The sequence below is a fragment of the Pogoniulus pusillus genome, chromosome 3 (genome assembly GCF_015220805.1).
Source record: "Pogoniulus pusillus isolate bPogPus1 chromosome 3, bPogPus1.pri, whole genome shotgun sequence".
In the NCBI taxonomy this organism is placed as follows: Eukaryota; Metazoa; Chordata; class Aves; order Piciformes; family Lybiidae; genus Pogoniulus; species Pogoniulus pusillus.
In genome coordinates this window covers 10823996-10846617 of record NC_087266.1, presented here as the reverse complement: position 1 = coordinate 10846617, position 22622 = coordinate 10823996, and the positions used below count along the sequence as shown (strand labels likewise).

General features: G+C 38.7%; 1 protein-coding gene across 1 annotated transcript in view; it reads right to left on the bottom strand.

Moving 5' to 3' along the window:
* DEUP1 (deuterosome assembly protein 1) overlaps window positions 1-21062 on the bottom strand; it is a 60736-nt gene extending 39674 nt beyond the window's left edge. Inside the window, exons 1-4 of the mRNA XM_064140513.1 lie at window positions 21019-21062; window positions 11175-11346; window positions 9702-9797; window positions 2144-2278 (exon numbers count right to left, since the gene is read on the bottom strand). Of these exons, the coding sequence (XP_063996583.1) occupies window positions 2144-2278; window positions 9702-9797; window positions 11175-11346; window positions 21019-21062 (447 nt within the window). The remainder of the gene's footprint in view (window positions 1-2143; window positions 2279-9701; window positions 9798-11174; window positions 11347-21018) is intronic.
* Between the last annotated feature and the right edge of the window lie 1560 nt (window positions 21063-22622).

The following is a 22622-nucleotide window of genomic DNA, read 5'->3' as shown; positions in this document are numbered from 1 at the left end:
TTTAATCTTAAGTGAGGTCATTCTTAAATTAGCTGGATCAGACAGTTTTGTGGTAGTGATATGTTTAGTCAACAATAGATGTATAAACCATTTTTTATTCTTGTCATAGTAGATGCTGGCAGCAGTGCTGCAGTCCAAATCATAGTAGCTTTTCTGAGGGCAAGGACTCTTCCATGTGGAATAGGCAGCAATGTGATGTAGAGATGTGTCTGCTATGTGATCTGTTATGTAGTACCAGTCACATGAAGGTTGCAGAAATTAGTCCTGTGTATTATATAATATAGAACATACACAAGTTCAAAATAAAGATTCTAAATCTTAATTGCAGCTTAAGTACTTAAATTCTACTAGATCTTACATTTCTGATTATGAAGTTCTCAAAGTGTCTAAACAACGGACATCTGAAATTTACATCAACCTACATCATAACTTTACATAAATCTACATCATAAACCTGTAAGTTTTCACAATGCATAGCAGCTAGGCAACTAACTCTCACTTTCAACTGTGTTCCTCTGCTTAGTTTGCCTACAGGACCCAATGCATAGAATCATAGAATCAAGCAGGTTGGAAGAGACCTCCAAAATCATCCAGGCCAACCCAGCACCCAGCCCTATCCAATCAACTTGACTATGGCACTAAGTGTCTCATTCAGGCTTTTCCCGAACACCTCCAGGGATGGTGACTCCACCACCTCCCTGGGCAGCCCATTCCAATGCCAATCACTCTCTCTGGCAAGAACTTCCTCCTAATATCCAGCCTAGACCTCCCTTGGCACAACTTGAGACTGTGTCCCCTTGTTCTGTTGCTGGTTGTCTGGGAGAAGAGAGCAACCCCCACCTGGCTACAGCCTCCCTTCACATAGTTGTAGACAGCAATGAGGTCACCTCTGAACCTCTTCTTCTCCAGGCTAAACACCCCCAGCTCCCTCAGCCTCTCCTCACAGAGCTGTGTTCCAGGCCTCTCACCAGCTTTGTTGCCCTTTTCTGGACATGTTCCAGTATCTCAACATCTCTCTCGAACTGAGGGGCCCAGAACTGGACACAGGACTCATGCTGTGGCCTGTCCAATGCTGAGTGCAGGGGAAGAATAACTTCCCTTGTCCTACTGGGCACACTGTTCCTGATACAGGACAGTTCAGTCAACACTCAAAGCACACACTACTTTATGATGCTCTTTACAAATGATGGCCAAAGAAAATACAAACAGGTTTTTGGTGATACTTCTTTCCTTCAGCAGAGTAGTGATTAAAACTATTCTCCCCAGTATGTGGAATACTCAGTACAACAATCTTCCCTCCAGACAGAAACTGGACCAGGATATTCCCTTGTTAATTTTCTACCTAATAAATGCTATTTTCCAACAAGCTCTGCAGTTCTTTCTTTTTGAGATTCTTTCACTTTGCACAGGATATTGGTAAATTTATTGGATAAGTTAAAAAAGCAGCAAAAACTAGTACAGCTAGAGATTACATCACTTGATTATAAGGAATGAGATTAGATGTAAGTTTTGCAGCAGTAAATGTAGCCTAGACTAAATCTACTAAAATCCATACTGTGTCCATAGGGATTGTGAGTGCGACCAAATCTTGTCCTCAGCATCTCATCACACTCAGGGTGCTGGATCCTGTGGAGAGTGTTTTTAAGTGCCTAACCCTTCCTCATCTGTCATGCAGGGATCAAGGCTGTGGGTTGCCTCAAGCACACTGGTGCTTCCAAGATATGTATATAACAGGTTTCTAATACTGACTATTTTTTCTATCTAGCCCTACATAGTCAAAGTTGTCCTGAGGTCTATAAAAGTTGAATTAATGGTAGGTATTATGTAACAGTATCCTGTATATGTATAAGGTCTCATGCCTCAGCAGATTATAATGTCTAGTACACATTTATTAAACATATCTATTAATAGCTACACTCATGAAGAAAATTACCTATATTAATTCATAAAACCATTAAAAACATGAATAAAACTTCTATAAAAGAACAAAATCTGAATATTAAACTATGTGTCTTTTCTTGCTAGAGGAAGAAAATGATGCAATTTTCCTAAAATTATTAGGAAATTAAAGTTTACAAGTGGAAATCACAAGGTAGTTCTAAAGACCTATTAAAATTAGAATATAATAACAAAGTATTCTTACCTCCAGGTTCTTACATAAATTTCTGAGTTCAGGTGGTGTCTCCAGGCTTTTCTCATGTTTTTCTCTACTTTCAAGCTTTTTTTGCTTTAAGTGATGTGACTGTAACTTTTCATAACTATGTCTCAACTTTGAGAACTAAAAATGAAAGCAGAGTTGAACATGCAGAGTAAATCAAACAAGACCATGTGGTCAGAGTTTTCTTTAAACCAGAACGGCCAACTGCAGCTTTGGCTATTCTAAATGTTTAATCAATGTAACAATCAATCAATAAAGCTAATTTCATAGAGATGGACAAGACTAAGCTCTCACAGAACTGTTAACCAACTTTTCACACGAGCTGACCTGACAGCTACTTAATTCTGCTGTAGTTATTTATGGCATTGTCATTCGTAGTGTCATTTCCTCTAGTGTTTATGTGACACGTTCTATACTTGTTTACTGCCATCTTGTGTTGACATTTTTAAAGGGTGCTACACCAGCCAGGCTGAAGGATTACCACAGAGTCACAGAATGGTAGGCGTTGGAAGGGACCTCTGAAGATCATCATCTGTTTTAAACTCGGATGTTTCTTTTTCATCATTAAAAGAGACAAAATATTATCACAGCATCACGGAATCGCAGTGTGTGTGATGATTGCATTCTTCTTGATCACTAAGTACTAAAGAGTGTCTGTAAGAGTTAGACACTAAATGCTCTTCTGATTATTGAGCTTACCATGAAATCTTGGCTTAGGAATCAGAGACAAAGAAGGCAGAGGCAGAGAAAGAACAGTACCAACAGAAGGTACCAGCCTCTTCAGACAGTATTAGCCTCTTCAGGCAAATGGATGGTCTGATCAACAGTTAGCTATATTGTACAAGCAAAAGAGCTGTCAACAGGTTTGATACAGCAAACTGCCACAGATGTACATCTAGGTTTGGAAAAAAAAAAAAAAAAGGGAAATCAAAGATACTGACAAAAACAAACAAGCAAACAAAACACTAAAAATATGGTCCTGAGGCAAAGGCAAGTCAAGTGAAAAGAACATTGCAAAGAATGTTGAGTAGAAAAGAAGCTTATAACTAAGAATACTGATAATTTATCTTGTTTTCTTCCTTTAAATTCAGGTATATATGACATGAACATTTCTGACTGTGATATAAAGTTTTTTGTCTACCCCAAAATCCCTCCACTGTTAAATCTTATCTTTATATTAACCACTCTAAGAAACTACTGTCTGGATAAGAAGTTACTTCCAATGAGGTAATTGGACTGTTCATGCTAAAAAAGCTAGGAAATACAGCATCCACCAGTCTAAAAGGGAACAGATAGCCAAAATGAGAGCATTCAGTTTGAGTATTAGACTCATTGAATGCAAGCAGGATATTTCAGACAGAGTCTTGAAACTAGACTCAAAGTCAAGAATCCTTTCATTCAGTGCTAGATATTTACTTTAAAAATAAGGTCCAAGTAGTTCTATTTTCATGTTGTATAATTGGGAAAGAAGGGGGAAAAAAGAAGTGAATTCAGTGGTAGAATTCACCTAAACCCAGATTCCTGAAAATTAGACATCCAAGCCTGAGCTGCTCTCCATTACAAAACGCTGCCAGTGAATGCTTAGTCACTTCAGCTATCTTAAATTCTCATCATACACTGACATGAATTATATTCTGAGTGTCCATTTCCCTCCACTGCTTCTAAAGGGAGTCTGGGGTACCTCAGATGCAGACATTGAGCTTTTGAATGTCTAACTGAGTCAAATACTTGCTCAAGTGTTTAAAGCAAGTATGGATTCTTGTACTTCTTCTGAGGGATTTCTGTTACTAAGCACCTACACAGGGAAAAAAAATAAGGAAACAAATAATGAAGGTGATTCCCTCAAGTTCATAATTGCTGTTTAATAATAACAACAAGGTGTTGCAGATTGGCACAGCAGTGTGGCTTGAGACATTCAGATTACATATCAGGAATTATTTCCCTAATACAAAAACGTGGTGGTTTGGCCCTGGCTGGGGTCCAGATGCCCACCAAAGCAAATTTATCACTCCCCTTCTCAGATGGACAGGGGAAAGGGAAAATATAACAAGAAGTCCATGGGTTGAGACAAGAGCAGATTAATAAGGCAAAAACACAAGGAAAGGACATGCATGAAAGCAAGAGCAAACAAAAATACTGTTCTCTGCTTCCCATCAGCAGGTGATGTCCAGCAGGGCTTCAAGACATGTAGTGTCTGATCTGGAGGACAGACACCATTAACAAATGTTCCCCCTCACCTACTTCTTTCCTCCTCACTTCTTTGCCTTAGCTTTTATATCTGAGATGACATCATATGATATACAATACTGCTTTGGTGAGTTTGGTTATGCTAGCCTGGCTGAGTCCCCTCCCAGGATCTTGCCTCCCTCCCCCCCAGCCTACTGATGGGGGCAGGGCATGTTGGAAAAGCACAGCCTGGGTGCTGTGTGAGCACAGCTCATCATTAGCCAAAACACTGGTTGTGTTATCAACACCCTTCCAGCTACCACTACAAACCACGGCACTACAAAAGATGCTATGGGGAGAACTAACTCCATCTGAGCCAAGCTCAGTACAAAGAAAAATACAGGATTTATTGCACACAACAAGTTCAGTGGGAATGTTGCTCATTAAACTGCTGCTATTATCAGCAGCAAGGGTAAAATGCAGAGAGGACCACAGAAGCAGTGTATCAGAGAAGGTTTTTCTGAACAGACTAGCATTCTGACAGCTAGAAAAAAGTGATCCTTTCTACCAAGATTAGGAAGGAACAAAAATTGGGAGGGATTTTAAGAATACCTCTGCAGAGAAAGATATAATGCTGCTGGTAAATAGTAATGCACCATTTGTCCAAAATCGTAGCTTTTATGATATACTGTGCAGAAGAAAGTATAACTTTCAACTGTGGATTAAAAAACAAAAGAAGGCAGACAAAGCAGATAAGGCAAAGATTCATATTGTCAGGAAGCTCTCTATTTTAGATAAGGCTTTGTGCAGCTAAGAATCGGGGACACTGAAGTAATTTTGTTGTTAACGTTGCCATGCTGTAATTTAAGGGAGAAACTCACTAAGGAGGTGAGGTAAATGCTGGAGCAGAGTGGGATAGTCCTACTGCTAGCATATGTGCTTGGAATTGTTCTGACAGACAGCACTTCCACACTTAAGACCTCACCTGGAGTGAGACCATCCAGGTCTGGGGCCCTCAACATAGAAGGACAAGGACCTGATGGAGCTGGCCCAGAGAAAGGCCATGAAAACAATCAGCAGGCTGAAGCACCTCTCCTACAAGCACAGGCTGAGGGAGCTGGGGTTGTTCAGCCTGGAGAAGAGAAGGCTCCAGGGAGACCTAATAGCACCCTTCCAGCTCCTGAAGGGGGCCTACAAGAAGGATGGAGAGATACTGTTTGCAAAGGCCTGCAGTGGTAAGACAAGAGTCAATGGTTTTAGAGAGGAATAGATTAAGGTTGGACATTAGGAGCAAGCTTTTTACCACGAGGATAGTGGAACTCTGGAACAGGTAGATGCCCAGGGAGGTAGTTAAGGCCCCATCCCTGAAGATATCCAAGGTCACATTCAACAAGACTCTGGGCAACTTGATCTAGTGGAGGATGTCTGTGCTCACGGCAGGGGGATTGGGCAGATGAACTTTGGAGGTCTCTTTCAACCAAAACCAATCTATGATTCTATGATTCTGAATATGACTTGATGAAATGAGAATAGGAACTGGAAACAAAAATGTGAATGTCACCAGCACTGAAGTCTTTGGTGAAATAAATAGGATGACTGACAGGAAAGAAAATGTTTGAAGGCATAGATTGGGAAAAAGCTACTCTTAAGGGTAATCCAAACTTTGTGCATGAAGGGAAACTATAGACCTGCCACTCTGACCTCAGTACCAGGGAATGTCATGGAGCAGGACATCTCAAGGGCTATTACATGCCATATAGAGAACAACCAGGGAATTAGACCCAGTCAGCACGGATTCGTGAAGGGCCTGACAAACTTGATCTCCTTCTATGACAAGATGACTCGACGACTGGATGAGGAAAAGGCTGTGGATATTGTTTACCTAGACTTCCAAAAAGCCTTTGACACTGTTCCCCACAGAATTCTCAGGGCCAAACTGAGTGCTCATGGCTTGGACAAGCACAGGTCTGCTGGATAGAGTACTGGCTGGATGAAAGGGCCCAAAGTGTGGTGGTCAATAGAGTTAAATGCAGCTGGCAGCCAATCACAAATGGTGTCCTCCAGGGCTCAGTGTTGGGACCACTTCTGTTCAACATCTTTATTGATGACCTCGATGAAAACATAGACTATGTCATCAGTTATTTTGACACCAAGCTGGGTGGAAGTGTTGACCTGCAGAAGGGTAGGGAGATGCTACAGAGGAACTTGGATAGATTGGATCAATGGACCACTGTCAATGGGATGAGCTTCAACAAGGCCAAATGCCAGGTCCCACATTTGGGCCAAAATAACCCCAAGCAACATGACAGGCTTGGGGAAGTATGGCTGGAAAGCTGTCTGGTAGAAAGGGACCTGGGGGTTGTAAGAGGCAAACTACTCAATATGAACAAGCAGTGTGCCTAGGCAGCAAAGAAAGCCAATGGCATCCTGGCTGGTATTAGAAATGCTGTGCTCAGCACAGCTAGGGAGTTGATTGTTTCCTTGTACTTGGCTCTGGTAAGGCCACACCTTGAGTATTGTGCTCAGTTTTGGGCACCTCATTACAAGAAGGATGTGGAGGTGCTGGAGTGAGTGCAGAGAAGAGCAATAAGGCTGGTGAAGGGCCTGGAGAATAAATCTTATGAAGAGTGTGTGAAGGAGCTGGGGATGTTCAGTTTGAAGAGGAGGCTGAGGGAAGACCTCATTGCTGTTTACAGCTACCTGAAATGATGCTGTGGAGAGGCTGCTGCTGGTCTCCTCTCACAGGTAAATAGTGATAGAACAAGAGGGAATGGCCTCAAGCTGTGACTGGGTAGGTTTAGATTGGACATTAGGAAACATTTTTTCATGGAAACAGTGGTCAGACACTGGAATGGGCTGCCCAGGGAGGTAGTTGAGTCACCAACCCTGGATGTGTTTAAAAGTTGTTTGGATGTGGTATTTGAGGATATGGTTTAAGGGTGAACTTTGTAAAGTAGGGATAATGGTTGGATTTGATGAGCCTGAGGGTCTTTTCCAACCAGAATGTAAAAAAAAAAAAAGAAGCAGCAATGAGGAAGCAGAAAGAAAATTTAGGTGGTCTGCATGGTAACTAAAAAGAGAATTTTGGCAAGAAGTATAATCAGGTTTAGAGAGAGAAGTTTGTAGGTTAGGAAGTGACTAAGAGTGCTAAGAGAAAACAGATTGCATTTGCCTATGGAAAGGACCTTCCATAGGGTAATCAACAACTTTGAAATAAAAAGTTGTTATGAATGAAGACCTGGAGTTTCAAGTTAATAAAAACTCAATTTCAATGAAATTCTTATCAAGCCAGTCACTTTTAGCATGTGGTTATAAACACAAAAATTAAGAAAACATTGTAGAAAATGTAAAAGAATATGAAAAAGGAGATATTCTATATATTCTGGGGGACAGTACCACATGGCTAAATGTGCCTTACAACTTACATGAAAAAAATCACACCTGTTTCATTTTATGCTGATTATATTTTCAATAGTAATTGAAAAGATATTGCACAGTAATAAGATGAGGAGCAATAGATACAAACTTGAACATACAAAGTTTCACCTCAACATGAGGAGAAACTTTACAGTGAGGGTGACAGAGCACTGGAACAGGCAACCCAGAGAGGTTGTGGAGTCTCCTTCTCTGGAGACTTTCAAAACCCACCTGGATGCATCCCTGTGCAGACTATCCTAGGGGATCCTGCTTTTGGCAGGGGGATTGGACTCAATGATCCCTGGAGGTCCCTTCCAAGCTCTAATATTATGTGATTCTGTGAATAACCATGCTCAGATGTAGTTTCTTTTCCTGTGTAATGTTCTGTAATTTGTGTAAACTATAAAATAGCCTGGGTTTCTACCTACTTTCCCAAATGATCTAAAGTGTTAAGTACATAACAAAGAAAACATTCTCTGCTTACTCATAGAAATACTTGTTCAATGAATTTTCATATATATAAAAGAAAAAAAATGAATTAAAGACAATATATCATTAAAAGCAAGTTACACCATATTAATTTGATGGATGTGAGTGGATTAGATTGATAGAGGTGGATTTCATTCACCTCTAAATGAAAAATAATAATGTCCAATTTATGCAATCCAAGATGATTCTATGATACAGGTGATCATAGAATCAACCAGGTTGGAAGAGACCTCCAAGATCATCCAGGCCAACCTATCACCCAGCCCTATCCAATCAACTAGACCATGGCACTAAGTGCCTCATCCAGTCTTTTCTTGGAGACCCCCAGGGACAGTGCCTCCACCACCTCCCTGGGCAGCCCATTCCAATGGGAAATCACTCTCTCTGTGAAGAACTTCTTCCTAATATCCAGCCTATACCTACCCTGGCACAACTTGAGACTGTGTCCCCTATGACTGTAAACTTTTAATTATAACACCAAATCTATGGTAGAAGAAACCAGTGAAGGAAGTAGTAGAAGAGTAGGAAAAAAAATATAGAATTGTGTATGTTAACTTGTTAAAATCTGAGAAACAGAATAGACTGAAGTTGTCTCAGACTTGTGATTGTAGTGTAAACTAATGAAGAAACAAAAATGCAGGCACAGAGCAAACAAAGCCAAATGGAACCACAGAATCATAGAAAACCAGAGAATGGTTTGGGTTGAAAGGAAACTTTACAGATCACCTACTCCAACTCCTCTCCTGTGGGCAGGGACTTCTTTCACTGCATTTGGTTGCTCAAAGTTCTGTTCAACCTGAACTTGAACACTTGCAGTGATGAGGCATCACAACTTTGGGCAATTTGCCCCTGTGTCACCATCCTCAGATTACAAAAATTTTCTCTGTATGTACAAGCTAAGTCTTTTGGCTTGAAGTCATTGTCCCTTCCATTACTACAGGTCTCGGTGAAAAGTCTTCTTCTGGCTTTCTTATAAGCCCCTTTTAAGTATTCTAAGACTGCAGTAAGATCTCCCAAGAGCCTTTTCTCTGGGATGAACAACCCTGATTCTCTTAGCCTTTTTTCCTTAGGTGCTCATGAACATGATCTTCAATTATTAGTGGGCAGATCTTCTTTCTCCCAGTCCTTACTTTTGCCCTCTGGGACTTGGACATCATGGTTGGAGCCCTTGATTCTTGTTAACATTAATCTATTTATTTATTTTATTCATTCACCAACGAGTTTTAGTTTATCAGTCCCAAGTCAGGAAATCAATTATTTGTCTCCATAACAAATGCTGTGATCACATTAGAATCCATCCAAAAAGTTTGGACAGTGCAGAAATAATAATGGAGCTTGGTAGGATGATGTAGTCATCCTTATTTGTATGACATGATTCATCTTACCCAAATCCATAAGGTATATGTACTATTAGGCATGCATAAACTCATTATACTACAATCATAAAATAATGAAATTAATGTTTTCTTACTTGGGATTGCAGCACTTGAAGCTGAGTTTCATAATTTTGAACCATTTCATATTTAGTTTTCTGCAAGTCTTCTAGTTTCTGTTGAAGTAGCCCCACCTACAGTGGGGATAAGGGTTAAACTTTACCTTTTCTGAAGTGTTCAAAAATACTTTGGTTTTGGAAGAGTCATTTGAAATTTTGAAGGAATATGATTGCTTAAGAGATAAGTAGATAGATACTGCAAATACATATTCATTCAGTAACAATAATAAAACTAGATATCACAAACTTAAACTGTATTAATGTCAAGTAAAGGATTTTATAGTAAAAAAACCTCATTACACACTGGTGCTATTATCTAATAATAATACTGTATGAGTCTGTCATGAAAGACCATTTAATGAAAGTTTTTCTGATTCAGCTATACAAATGAACTGCTGTGCCCCATTGTGAAAATCTTGCTTGAATGGATGGTGTAATCACATAAATGACTTTCAACTACTTAGCAACAAATTATTGGGAGACACCATAGACTCATTTCAGCTCCCTAAGTACAGTGCCATTTGAGATAACTTCAATTATCTGAGTTTCAAAGAGATCTGAGAAATGTGACAAAGCACACATGACACCTGTGTTTTTCTGGAGGGGCAGCTGGAAGCTAGGTAGAATATGATAAAATATTTCAGATAACATCTCTGTACAGGCAAATAAATCAATGCTTTAAAGACTGCCTAGCCGAATTATTCTCTTGGCTTGTCTGACTGCAACAACTAATAGCAAGCTCGTAATTGCACATTAGGGAGTGTAACTTCATATTGAAAACTCCTGATGGCAGTTTAGACACCTATCTCACACAAGGATTCCCATGTGTAAACACCTAAATCCAAATTCCCATGTGTAAACACCTAAATTCTTGAACTAGAACTGTGAGCTGTGCTAGGTTTGACTGATGCTTCTGATTCAAGCAGATGAAGCTGTAGGTATGGACAACATCAGCTACACAAGGGCTTCCAGTGTGGTAAGCAAGTCTAAGTTGTAGTACAATTCAAATAGTCACCTTTAATAATAACCTTATCGTGCAAACTGTGTCATGTAAAATGATAAAAATCAGATATAAACCAGAATTACAAAGGCATAATTTTGTGAAACTGTCTGAACTGTACATTTCCACGTAACACTTCTCATGAAACTCGAAGTGTTGACATTTAGAATAAAAACATTAAATTACCGTTTTACAGTTAAACCAAGAATATTTGATTTAGACTTTATGGGAACAGAGGAAATATGAGTCTTCCAATGACATTTTTACAATTACTTTTCAGAACAGGAGCACAGTTTAAAACAAAACACTAAGGATAATCAGTGACCTTTAAAGGGTGTTTGGTATTTTTACGTGACAGAATGAGTAAGTCTCCTTATAGTGCATTTAGAGCATACAATTAACTAAATACCAGAATAAATACTTTCTTTATAGAATGTGATATTCTTGAATACCTCTTGACCTTTTTGATCCAGTTTGCTTTGGACACTTGCTAATTCTTGATCCTGGATATCCATCTTTGCTTCTAAAGCTTTCATCTTCCTTTCCCACTCCACTTTCTTGCTGTTTATTATGATGTCAATTTGATGCACTAATTCCTGAAGATCAGTCTCACATGAAGAAGCTCTATCAAAAAACAAACCACCCCCCCGAAAAAACAAAACAACAAAAAACCCAATAAAAATAAAGACTAAGGAAGAAAACAGATTTTTAATTTACATTACTAAAATTTTATTTTGCTTGTGATGGAAATAATCACATTTCAACATCACAAAGAAAGGAAAACTAAATGATACCTTCATCTATCAGTTCCTCTTTACCTGAAGTCAAAATCAGAGTATTTAGCATATTCTGGACTCTGTCTATCTTAAATGCTGTTTTATATCCTTTAACTCTGTCAGGGATGAACTGTCAAATGAGCATAAGCTGAGTTAAAAATAGTCAGGCCCAAACCTCCATGGGCAAGAGTACCAGAAGCGGAATAATAAGTTGTTTATGAGCAAAGGGCTTTCCACTAAGGGTACATAATGATGGAAACAGAGTTTGTCAGAGGGACATACTGAACAGTTGGCTTGAAAGCAACCCACAATTCTTAACTGCTAGTTCAGCTTTTACACTGTTGTTTTCCTGTGCTATCTGTGGAAAATGGAATTAAATAACAAGGTGATTTGTAAAATAATAGCAAGTTTTATTCTACTAAAAAGCACAGAAGTGAGTGAATTTTGAAACAGAACTTGTCTTTGAGGGACTGTGTGATGGATTTCATAGAGATTTCTATGACATCCAGAAAATAAACATTAGATTTCCTCCAAACTTCTGAGATTAATTTTAGAAGGCATTCCTAATGTTATGATGTCATTATCAGTAACAGACAATGTTTTTAGACCGTTTTAAGAATGCAATGTGTCCTAAGTAACAGAACAGTGATATATATATGGCTTGTCTCTTCCAACCTAGTTGATTCTATGATTCTATGATTTATGGTATATTAGAAGAGCCATCAGAAACTGAAAGCAGTCAGAGTTGCTTTCTTAGTTGCTCTGTTATGATTATACTCATATATAAATTCCAAAAACAAAAGCTTGTCTGGACAATGTCAAATGATGTTTAAATCACCTGGCACATAACATTTAGCAGACATATAAGATGTAGGTGTATTTTAATGTAGAGATTTCTTTATTCCATGTCCATTTCAACTTTCCATTTAATGATGAATATAAGAAAGAATTCAAACAAGAAGCATACAGATTATAGAAAACTTGGCTCTGGATACTTTTTTATATAAGAAATTGCATAATTCTTGCTGCACTCTAAAATTCATTTGTACAAATGACAATTTCTCATCAAAATGACACAGTCCTTCTAGGATATAGAAGATATTTTCCCTGAAGTATTTTGGAGAGTAAACCTCCATTGCCTCCTGTTTTGACCAGTTAACCTCAATTGGTTTCTGAACTGTTAATATCTCACTATCTATAAACTTATAGCTGGAATTTCAGATTTGCAATGACTTATTTAAAAGTCAGAATTGTTCTAGAACTCATAGATCTATTTGACATTCAGTGAAACATCCCAGTTAGGGAAAAAAACCAAAACCTAAAGATTTTATAATAATTAAATAAAACTCTTTATTGAAATGCACCTGAACATTTTGTTTTCATGATTTAATGGTTAATATCCACTAATGTAGGATTCTGGGGTTTGGAAAAAAGATAAAGGACACAATGTACACTCCCAACTAATTCCTCCCTGTAAAATAAGGGGAATTTTATTCCATTAACACTCAGATCTGCTTTTGACCTGTAACAATCAATAATTAGTTGTTGAACAAATTGCTTAACTAAATGTATGAGCCCATAAATTTTCTGTAAAGCTTAATTTTTATTGAGTCATAGGGAATAAAAAAAAACAGGCTATTTTGTATCATTATGATTAATTACACATCACCAAAAAAAATCTGTTATTTGTCAATTACCAAATTCAATCTCAGTTTATTTAAATTGAGACAGAAGACCAGAATTAGTGAAGACAGGGTGGGTTGTTTTTTTTTTAATAAAAGCCTTTAGCATACTTAGCAGATGTGGTAGAATCATAGAATCATTTTTGTTGGAAAAGACCTTTAAGATCATTGAGTCCAACCATCATCTAACTCTCCCAAGTCTGGTGAGAAACCATGTCCTTCAGCACCACATCTCAGGATATCTTCATGATATTTATGGAAATTAAATTAATTAAAAACACAAAACAAACCCAGGAACAACAAAAAAAAACCCCACCATCACAAACCCTGCCCCCCAACCCCAAAGGAAAAAAACACCCAAACCAAAACCAAACAACTCTGGCAACACAACCACACTTCTAATCATCTTTAGTATATTGAGAACTCATAGAATGTTGGATATGAGTATTATCATACTAAGTACCAAAAGGAACATATATCTTACTAAAGTGCAGGAAAACTTTTCATTGATTATTTTTAGCCAGAGGAACAATATATTATTTTTTTTAACTTTTGAAGAGCAGCATCTCTTTTATTTCACTTTCTAGAAATAGATTTTTCTATGCATTTTTTAATTGTCATTTGTAACACACATATTTTGTTCTTGTACAAGTTAGCTGTTGATACTTTTCTACTTTTTTCCACTTGTTTTTCAGAGCTTTTTAAAATATTTTCTGTGTTTCCTCTTCTAGTTTTAATTGGTTTAACTATTTTTGTTCTAAATAGAAGAGTCTGTAATATACAGCTTTATTATTTTCTTTAGAAGACATCATTTCACCTGATCTTTATGCCATATTGACGTGTATTGAAATGTGTCACCTTTAGTTGCTGCAACCTTATATTGGCCATGTTTTATTTTTCTTATGTAAAATCTTTAAATTACTATTTTCAATGAGGTGTTCTGATAATTGTAAAAATTTCTGCATTTTTCTCCCTGCAAGGCTTTAGAGATCAGTGTATCCAATTACTGCCATATCTAAATGAAGGTACAAATAAAACCAGTGTTGTTTCTCCACTGTCCACTGTCTCTGATCTCAATCAGTTATATTGTTCGTAGTACACCTGCTTTCTCTTCACTCTTTTTATCTGTCATAGTGACTAGTCCTTGAAGAATTGAAGATCAATCTGGATGTAATTTTCATTTCCTCATATTGTTGTATAAGTCTCTTATTTTTCAAGTTCTGATTAGAAGCCTAGATTGAATTTCCAGTTGATAAAACCAGCAATTTCATCTTTGCTAAATTTAACTATTCCTCCTGATTTCTAAACAGATGCAAAACATATATTGCAAATTGTTACCTTTCACTGTAATAAATTTAACCTTCTGATAAATATGTTTCTTCACTTAAAATAATTTTGGAATGCTGTTAACATTGTTTTTGTATTAGATCATGTTCTCTTTTCTTTATAATAATATTATCCTACTGACATCTTCCCCAAAAGTAGAAGTGATAACCACTGATTCTAAATTAATTGGTTCTTTACTTTATGAAAATGTAAAAGGTAGGCATTCTCCTGACTGCTGATGGTACAGAGCTTTGCATGCACCTCTGTGTGCACATAGAATATGTCTGAATTGGAAAGGACCCTTGAAGATTTTCTTGTCCGCCCCCTCCCCCCCTACCTGCATTGAGCACGGACATCTTTAACTAGATCAAGTTGCTCAGGGCCTTATCAAGTTTGACCTTGAATGTCTCCAGAGATGAGGCCTCCACCACATCTCTAGGCAACCTGTTTCAGTATTTCACTAGCTCCTTGTGAGGAACTTTCTTCCAATGCCCATCAGGTGCTCATGTGATTGCTAGTTACTTTGGAGCCATTGTATATCTCTATGACATGAGATTTTGTTAAAATGAGCATAATTATTTCCTTCATGTGAGCATTGCTATTATTTTATGAAATAATTACCATACAGTTACACAGAGACAAAAGATGGGGCAGCATATGAATAATGTAGCAGCAACTTACAAAAGAGTTAAGGATACAAACCACAGCAGTGTGCCTGTAACCACATCATCTTAGAAAGTGTTGGAGAAGACGTCAAGACTCAAAAAGAACATAGAATGCCATTTGGTATCTGTCATAAAGTTGAACTTTTACATTTGGATCTGATGGTCTTAAATGTCTTCTCCAACCTAAATGGTTCTATGATTCTAATTTTTGGGAGGGATATGCAAATGACAACATGCCAAACAACTAGGAATCTGCTTCATCAGAGCCACACTTAATGAAACACAAACTAAGCTATGAACTCAAAAGTAGTATCTCTATGGCCAGCGAGCCTTTGACTGCTGAGCCTGCTGCCAGCTGTGATCTGTGATGGTTTTGGTGCTCCCCGCCCCCCCACACTTTAGAAATCACCCAGACTAGTCTCAGCCGGCTCTGGGAATATAAATGAAGCTATTTATTTACAGCTAGCACAATACACAAGCAGATATTTACAATATATACAGTTACATACAGAAATATACAAGGTAAAAGGTGACACAGAAGCACAACTCCCTTCCCAGAAACCTGAGTCCCCAGGAGGGGCTCTCAACTACCCCTGCACCTTCCCCCTGCCCCTCTCAACTTTACCCCAGTCCTAAAGAAGAATAGAGGTTCAGCCAAGAGGTTAAGAAGCAAAGGTGAGTGGAAGGTGTGTTAGAGAGATGCAGCTCAGTCAGCAGCCCAGCCAGAAAGTGAGACAAAATGGCGAGAGTGTTATCTAATGTTTTCGTTTCTTCTTCAGCAAGACTCTGAGGGAAGCAGACATCACCCTTGTTTTCCTTTCACAGCCTATGATCTAGTTCTTCTCACCAAAACATTCTAGCTAGCTTCAAACTAGCACACCAGCACAGAGCAGTAAGCCAACTAACATGGCCCACTACTGTAAATGACTGCAAACTAAGCCTTAACGTAAGCAGATGCTTTAATCCTGGTAGTTGCTATCACTATTTTATGTGAATGCTAGCATTAAAATGATTTCTGTCTTTTCTGATAATTTTTCACATCCCAGATATTTGGCCAGTGCTCCAAATATCTGCCCTTTCACTGCCCACACAGACACACTGAAGTCACCTGTCTGTGGATCGTGCTCTGGGTCAAGTGCTGGTCACACACACTCTGCATTTCATATACTGCATGCTCAGCTTCTGATTGCACTACACTAAAAAAGGAGTTCATTAACATAGATTCATAGAATAATTGGGTTGGAAGGACCTTTAAAAGTCATAATTTTTTTTGTGCTTAAAAATTGCATATCTCATTTGGATAATTAGTACAGGAAATTGGAAAAAAATTGCTAGATTTATACTTTCACAATTAAGTAAAAAATATTTTTAAAGCAAAATTTAAAAAACACTTGTTATACCAACAAATATTTGAAACTTTGTCAATGTTAAGCCTAGAAAAGTTTTTTAAATAGACACAAAAATCTTAATGCCTTTTTAATGTTAAAACTTTTAGAAATGCCATTTAAAATTCAATAGGAGTCATAGAATGATAACAACCAAAGTGCAAATGAGTAGTACACTTTGATGTACAAAACAAAAACACCCCCCTCCCAAATGCCTGAAACCTATCTTAAAATAGCATTAATGATGCAGTAAACTTTGATTGCTTCTGAGTGGATAATAAAATGGGATTTTAAAAACAAGATGAAGCAATACTACATCAGAACTACCTTCTTGGTTTTTTGACAGTGCCCTAAGTACCTGTGCCTTCCTAGCCTCATGCGATGGCAGGTGGCAACACTTTGGTGAACCACTGGCAATGACTCAACTATCTGGTTTTAGCCTTCAGAAATAGGTACTTTCTTTATTGTATGTCACATGGATCATCTAAATACTGTTATGCAAGTGAAAATGCAGCCTCTACCCTGGATCATCAGGCTACCTTTTCAGATCCACCATGGCTGACATTTTTCCTCTTAAGTTTCATCTATGTTTTTCAGCTTCACAGGTTCACAGATTCCATCGAGTTGGAAGGGACTCGCAAAGGTCATCCTGTCCAACCTACCTACAGTGAGCAGGGACACCTCCAACTAGGGCAGGCTGCACAGGGACACATTGATCTTGAATGTCTCCAGGGACTGAGCCTCAACCACGGCCCTGTGCAACTTGTTCAGTATTTTACCAATCTCATTCTAAAGAATTTCTTCCTTATGTCCAAACTAAATCTACCCTGATCCAGTTTAAAACCATTGCCCTTTGCACTATTGCTATAAGCCCTTCTAAACAGTCCTTCCCTAGCTTTCCTGTAGGGTTTCCTTCAGATACTGAAATGCAGTTATAAGGTCTCCCCAGAGCCTTCTCCTCTCCAGAATGAACATCCCAAATTCTTTCTGCTTGTCTTCACAGACTACAGCCCTCTGATGATCTCTGATCACCCACCACAGGGCAAATTCTGCTGCTGCTGTTAGAAAATTTTCTCTCAACAGTTCTGTCATACTTCTTGAAACTAGAACCACAAATACATGACAGAGACCCATGGAAGGAAAAATTCCTTCTAAAACAGCTTCTCAGTCTATCTTCACTTTCTCTAATTCCTTATCTAGATCCTTTAGATAACCTGAAAAAGAAAATCTGTACCTGAATCTGTACATTACTGATGCTCTTCTACTATCAGAACTACTCTGTGTTGTGTCTGTTTTATTACAACAAGATCTGCATAAAAAGACATATGTGCAATTATCTCCATCTACTACAGAAATACTACTAGCTGCTGTAACTATTCTTTTAGTCCATTCAGTGTTTTGAGAAGACTGAAAACTATTCTGCTTAGAATATGACCCACCATAAGATATCACAATCATGAGAATTGATTTTGGTCACTGGACATGGAATATGCAAAACTCTGTGATATTTTGTTTCACACTTCATTAGGTAAAGAAACACAAAAAGAACAAGTTTTCCAATGAAGGAAAGAGGTATGAATACATTCAAATTTTTCATCCATATGCATTCAGCATTCCCACTTTGCTGAAAATGCATACATCAAATGTGGAATCACACTTCACATGTGGAGGTAATGACTTGTGCTTAAGCAAGTGTCAGGTTTTTGGTTTTCTTGCTTGGTTTGTGGGTTTTTTGTTGTTGGTTTTGATGGTTTGTTGGTACTTTGTATTTACTTTGAAACAACTTAAAACACTTCAAAATATCTCATTTTTGAAGTGAGGTAGGCAAGCTCATAGTCTTCTTTTATTCTATTCCCACACTGGTGAAAATAGAGATGATTCATACTCTGCTGTCATTGATAGAAAACTATTTATCTTCATGTAAAACTTAAATGTTTCCAAATTTAGACAAACTAAAATCCAGACAGTAAGTTTTACCAACTCCAGGCATGTATCATGCATTATTTTTGTACCAGCCAGACCTTTCTAGTTCTTTTTATCTGCCTTTTATTTCATAAGTCTGTACAGATCCTGTTTTTACTGATTGTTCCTTAAAGATGTGGAAAGAATATTATTATCCATACATTTTAGAGTAAAGTTATAATCTAGAAATGGACATTTTAACAAATGTTTGGATCACTTTATCAGCCTCTACTTCGTGCATTCTACTTCATGACTTCAGGTTTGCTGACAAATAGGAAAGTATGTATGGCCATATTTATTAAAATACAAGCAAAACCTGAGCAGAACAATGTTGACAAATATTTTGGTCTTGCATAGTACGTTCATTAATGATTGATCCTTCACCCATCTCCTAGGACCAGTAATTAATTTTACCTGCTGAATACTTGCTTTCAAAATGAGAAATCTATAAACCTGCTGTGATAAAAATCCACCACTAGAATCCTCTATCCCAAAGTTCCATTATATGAACTGCAACTTATTTGTTTAACAACTTTCAGCCACGCAGAATCATGCATATCTGTTGATAGATAATTTATGATTTAAGAGTCCTTGCAGATGGGATGTAATTGTCATGATATCCACCACTGTTATTCAGGCTCCCCTAATTTTAAAACCATCTGCCTTATTTCTTATCAGCACAGACTGACATGAGCACCTCCTCTCACTGGATATGCATTCTAGATTATTCTTCCAGACTCTTTCTGTAAAGAAAGGAAAGAAATAGCTGCTGGAACAACCACCCTCCAGTTTCATCTGCAATGGATTGAAATTTCATGAGTTGATTACAACAAAGGCCAGGCAGGATCTGAAAGCTAGAAATAAGTTTCTGATTAGTTAAAATAGTATCCAAAGAATTGCAACATTTTTTAATTCAGATTTTTATTTTGTTACCACTCGTATGACTAACAAAAAGAAAGCCCCTCAAAGGCAAAAAAATAAGGTCACACAGTTCAGTATATAATATTTTACTGCAGCAATTTGTCTCTATCATGAAACTATTTATTGCTCTTTAGTACAACAGAGCACACTTTCAAATCCTATAAAAATTTTATTGTGCCAGAAGAAGTACTGTGTCCAGTTCTGGGCTCCTCAAATCAAGAGAGATGTTGAGATGCTGGAATGTGTCCAGAGAAGGGTGAGAAAGCTGGTGAGGGGCCTGGAACACAAACCCTATGAGGAGAGGCTGAGGGAGCTGGGGGTGTTTAGCCTGGAGAAGAGGAGGCTCAGGGGTGACCTCACTGCTGTCTACAACTACCTGAAGGGAGGTTGTAGACAGGTGGGGGTTGGTCTCTTGTCCCAGGCAACCAGCAACAGAACAAGGGGACACAGTCTCAAGTTGTACCAGGGGAGGTCTAGGATGGATGTTAGGAGGAAGTTCTTGCCAGAGTGAGTGATTTGCCATTGGAATGGGCTGCCCAGGGAGGTGGTGGAGTCACTGTCCCTAGAGGTGTTCAAGAAAAGCCTGGCTGAGGCACTTAGTGCCATGGTCTAGTTGACTGGCTAGGGCTGGGTGCTAGGTTGGACTGGATGATCTTGGAGGTCTCTTCCAACTGGGTTGATTCTGTGATTCTACGATTTGCATGGGTTTGCTACTTTAAATACTTTAAAACTTGATATGCATCATATTGCCTTGGATTTCTTTTTGGTAATAATGTTAGAAGAGACTGTTTTATATGAAAAATATGTAATAACTTTATTTCCAAATTATGACAGAAAAATATTCTATTTAGCAAACTATATGGGGAAGTAATTTTTATATTGCTGTGTTACTTGAACAGGCTGGATGGGATGAGGCCCTACACCAAATTTCATTCATCCTTACCCTTCTTTAGAAAGATTTTGTGTTGCATTAATGATTCCTTTGATTAACACTAAAAGAACTAAGCTTAGATTACGTCAAAGAAAGATGATTGTGTTGTGATGAGAAGAGCACTTAAAGCTGGGGAAAAACAATTGTGGTTATTACTTGTGCAATGGAAGGAAAGATTTTATAAATTAATAACCTTGGTTCTAAGATTTTTTAATGTTTTAAGAGCTGTGATGTGTAAGTTTATAGTGCTGTAGCTTAGCAACTTCAGCTTTTTAAAAAATATCATTTTTAATATCATAATAGAAGATAGTATAGCTTTCATTTCCTCCCCTTTTTGTTCAGGTGTGAGGATCTAAAAAAATTAAATCACTAACAATCGGTAGGTTATTTGCTAAAGCAATAAGATGTGCTGTCTTAATTACCAGTAACCTTTCCAGTTTGCGTGGAAAGCAGCAGAAGACGTTGAGAAAGAATCACATTTGCTTCTAAATTAACACAAATGAGTAATACAATAACACTACAACAATCATAACAGTAATAATAGTATAATAAGCCAATATAATAATATTTTGTGTTTCCCATTTTTAATAAACTCACATAATTAAATTCTGTTATATATCCAGATCCCAGACACAGGTTATTACTTACTTAGGGACAGCTTGTTTCTGAAACACTTTTAAGTCCGGCTCCATGTTATTTTTGTTTTAATCTGTTGAAACAGCAAAAATTTAAACAATTCAGATTCTGAAATTTGTGCATTTACACTTAGACAAGTCGCATGTACTGGATAGTTCTATGCTTCCCCTTCAAATTCTGTAATTCTCCCATTGTGAACAACAGGGGTAGATGAACGTAGTAATCATTATAGTCTGGAATGGGCTAGATGAAAACTTCCACAGTAAGCTCATCTCAGTGTCAGGAGCTCTCTGGCCCTGAAATTCCAAATGCTGCTATCTTGAGGATAACTCTGGGTTTCCATGAGGGATTTTGTTTTGGATCATTCCATGTTGTGTGATGCCAATGATTCGCCAAGACACTCTAGAACACAGAAACCTAAACTTGTCATAGATCTATGGCTGCATTCATCAACCATTTCTCATACCTTTACACGCCCTAATTAGAATCATAGAATCAACCAGGTTGGAAGAGACCTCCAAGATCATCCAGGCCAACCTAGCACCCAGCCCTATCCAATCAACTAGACCATGGCACTAAGTGCCTCAGCCAGGCTTTTCTTGAAGACCCCCAGGGACGGTGCCTCCACCACCTCCCTGGGCAGCCCATTCCAATGCCAATCACTCTCTCTGGCAAGAACTTCCTCCTAATATCCAGCCTATACCTACCCCAGCACAACTTGAGACTGTGTCCCCTTGTTCTGTTGCTGGTTACCTGGGAGAAGAGACCAACCCCCACCTGGCTACAATGCCCCTTCAGGTAGTTGTAGACAGTAATAAGATCACCCCTGAGCCTCCTCTTCTCCAGGCTAAACAGGCCCAGCTCCCTCAACCTCTCCTCATAGGATTTGTGCTCCAGGCCCCTCACCAGCTTTGTTGCCCTTCTCTGGACATGTTCCAGCACCTCAACATCCTTCTTGAATTGAGGGGCCCAGAACTGGACACAGTACTCAAGGTGTGGTCTGACCAGTGCTGAGTACAGGGCTGCAATTGCTCTCAAACACAATTTTGAACTCCAAATGACTATCCACTCTGTTGCTTAGCAGATGTGGTGCTGAGACACACGACCCTCAAATACCTCAGCAGAAAGATGAGAATAAGACCACTGCTAGGACTAGTCTGGTTCTGTAGCTCCAGGAGTTCGCAAAGACACGGGGCAAGCCTGGCTGTGTAACAGCACAGGAACCAGCCACATGGCAGGGATTAGGCTGTCATGGAACAGCTCTAATTTTTCGTGGGTTGAGCAGTGGTGCTCTCAAGGTCATGGGTACAGAGGGATGTGAGGACACCACCACATACCACTGCAGCCTTGGCACCCCAGGGACCAGGCACCTAAGGTGACACTAGCACAGGTGCACTGGCTCCACACGGGACCAGCACCTAAAATAACACTGTCACAGAACCACCTTCCTTCACTCCACGGAAGACCGGCACCTGAACTGGCACAGGCACCGGGGCAGCCTCGGTTGTGCCACGGCACCCCTCGAGCCCCCGCGCCCGGTCCCGATCGTTACCTGTCGCGCTCCCCTCGTTGCTCCTTCTGCGCCCGAAGTCGCTAGGGTCGCGGCATAAGCTCCG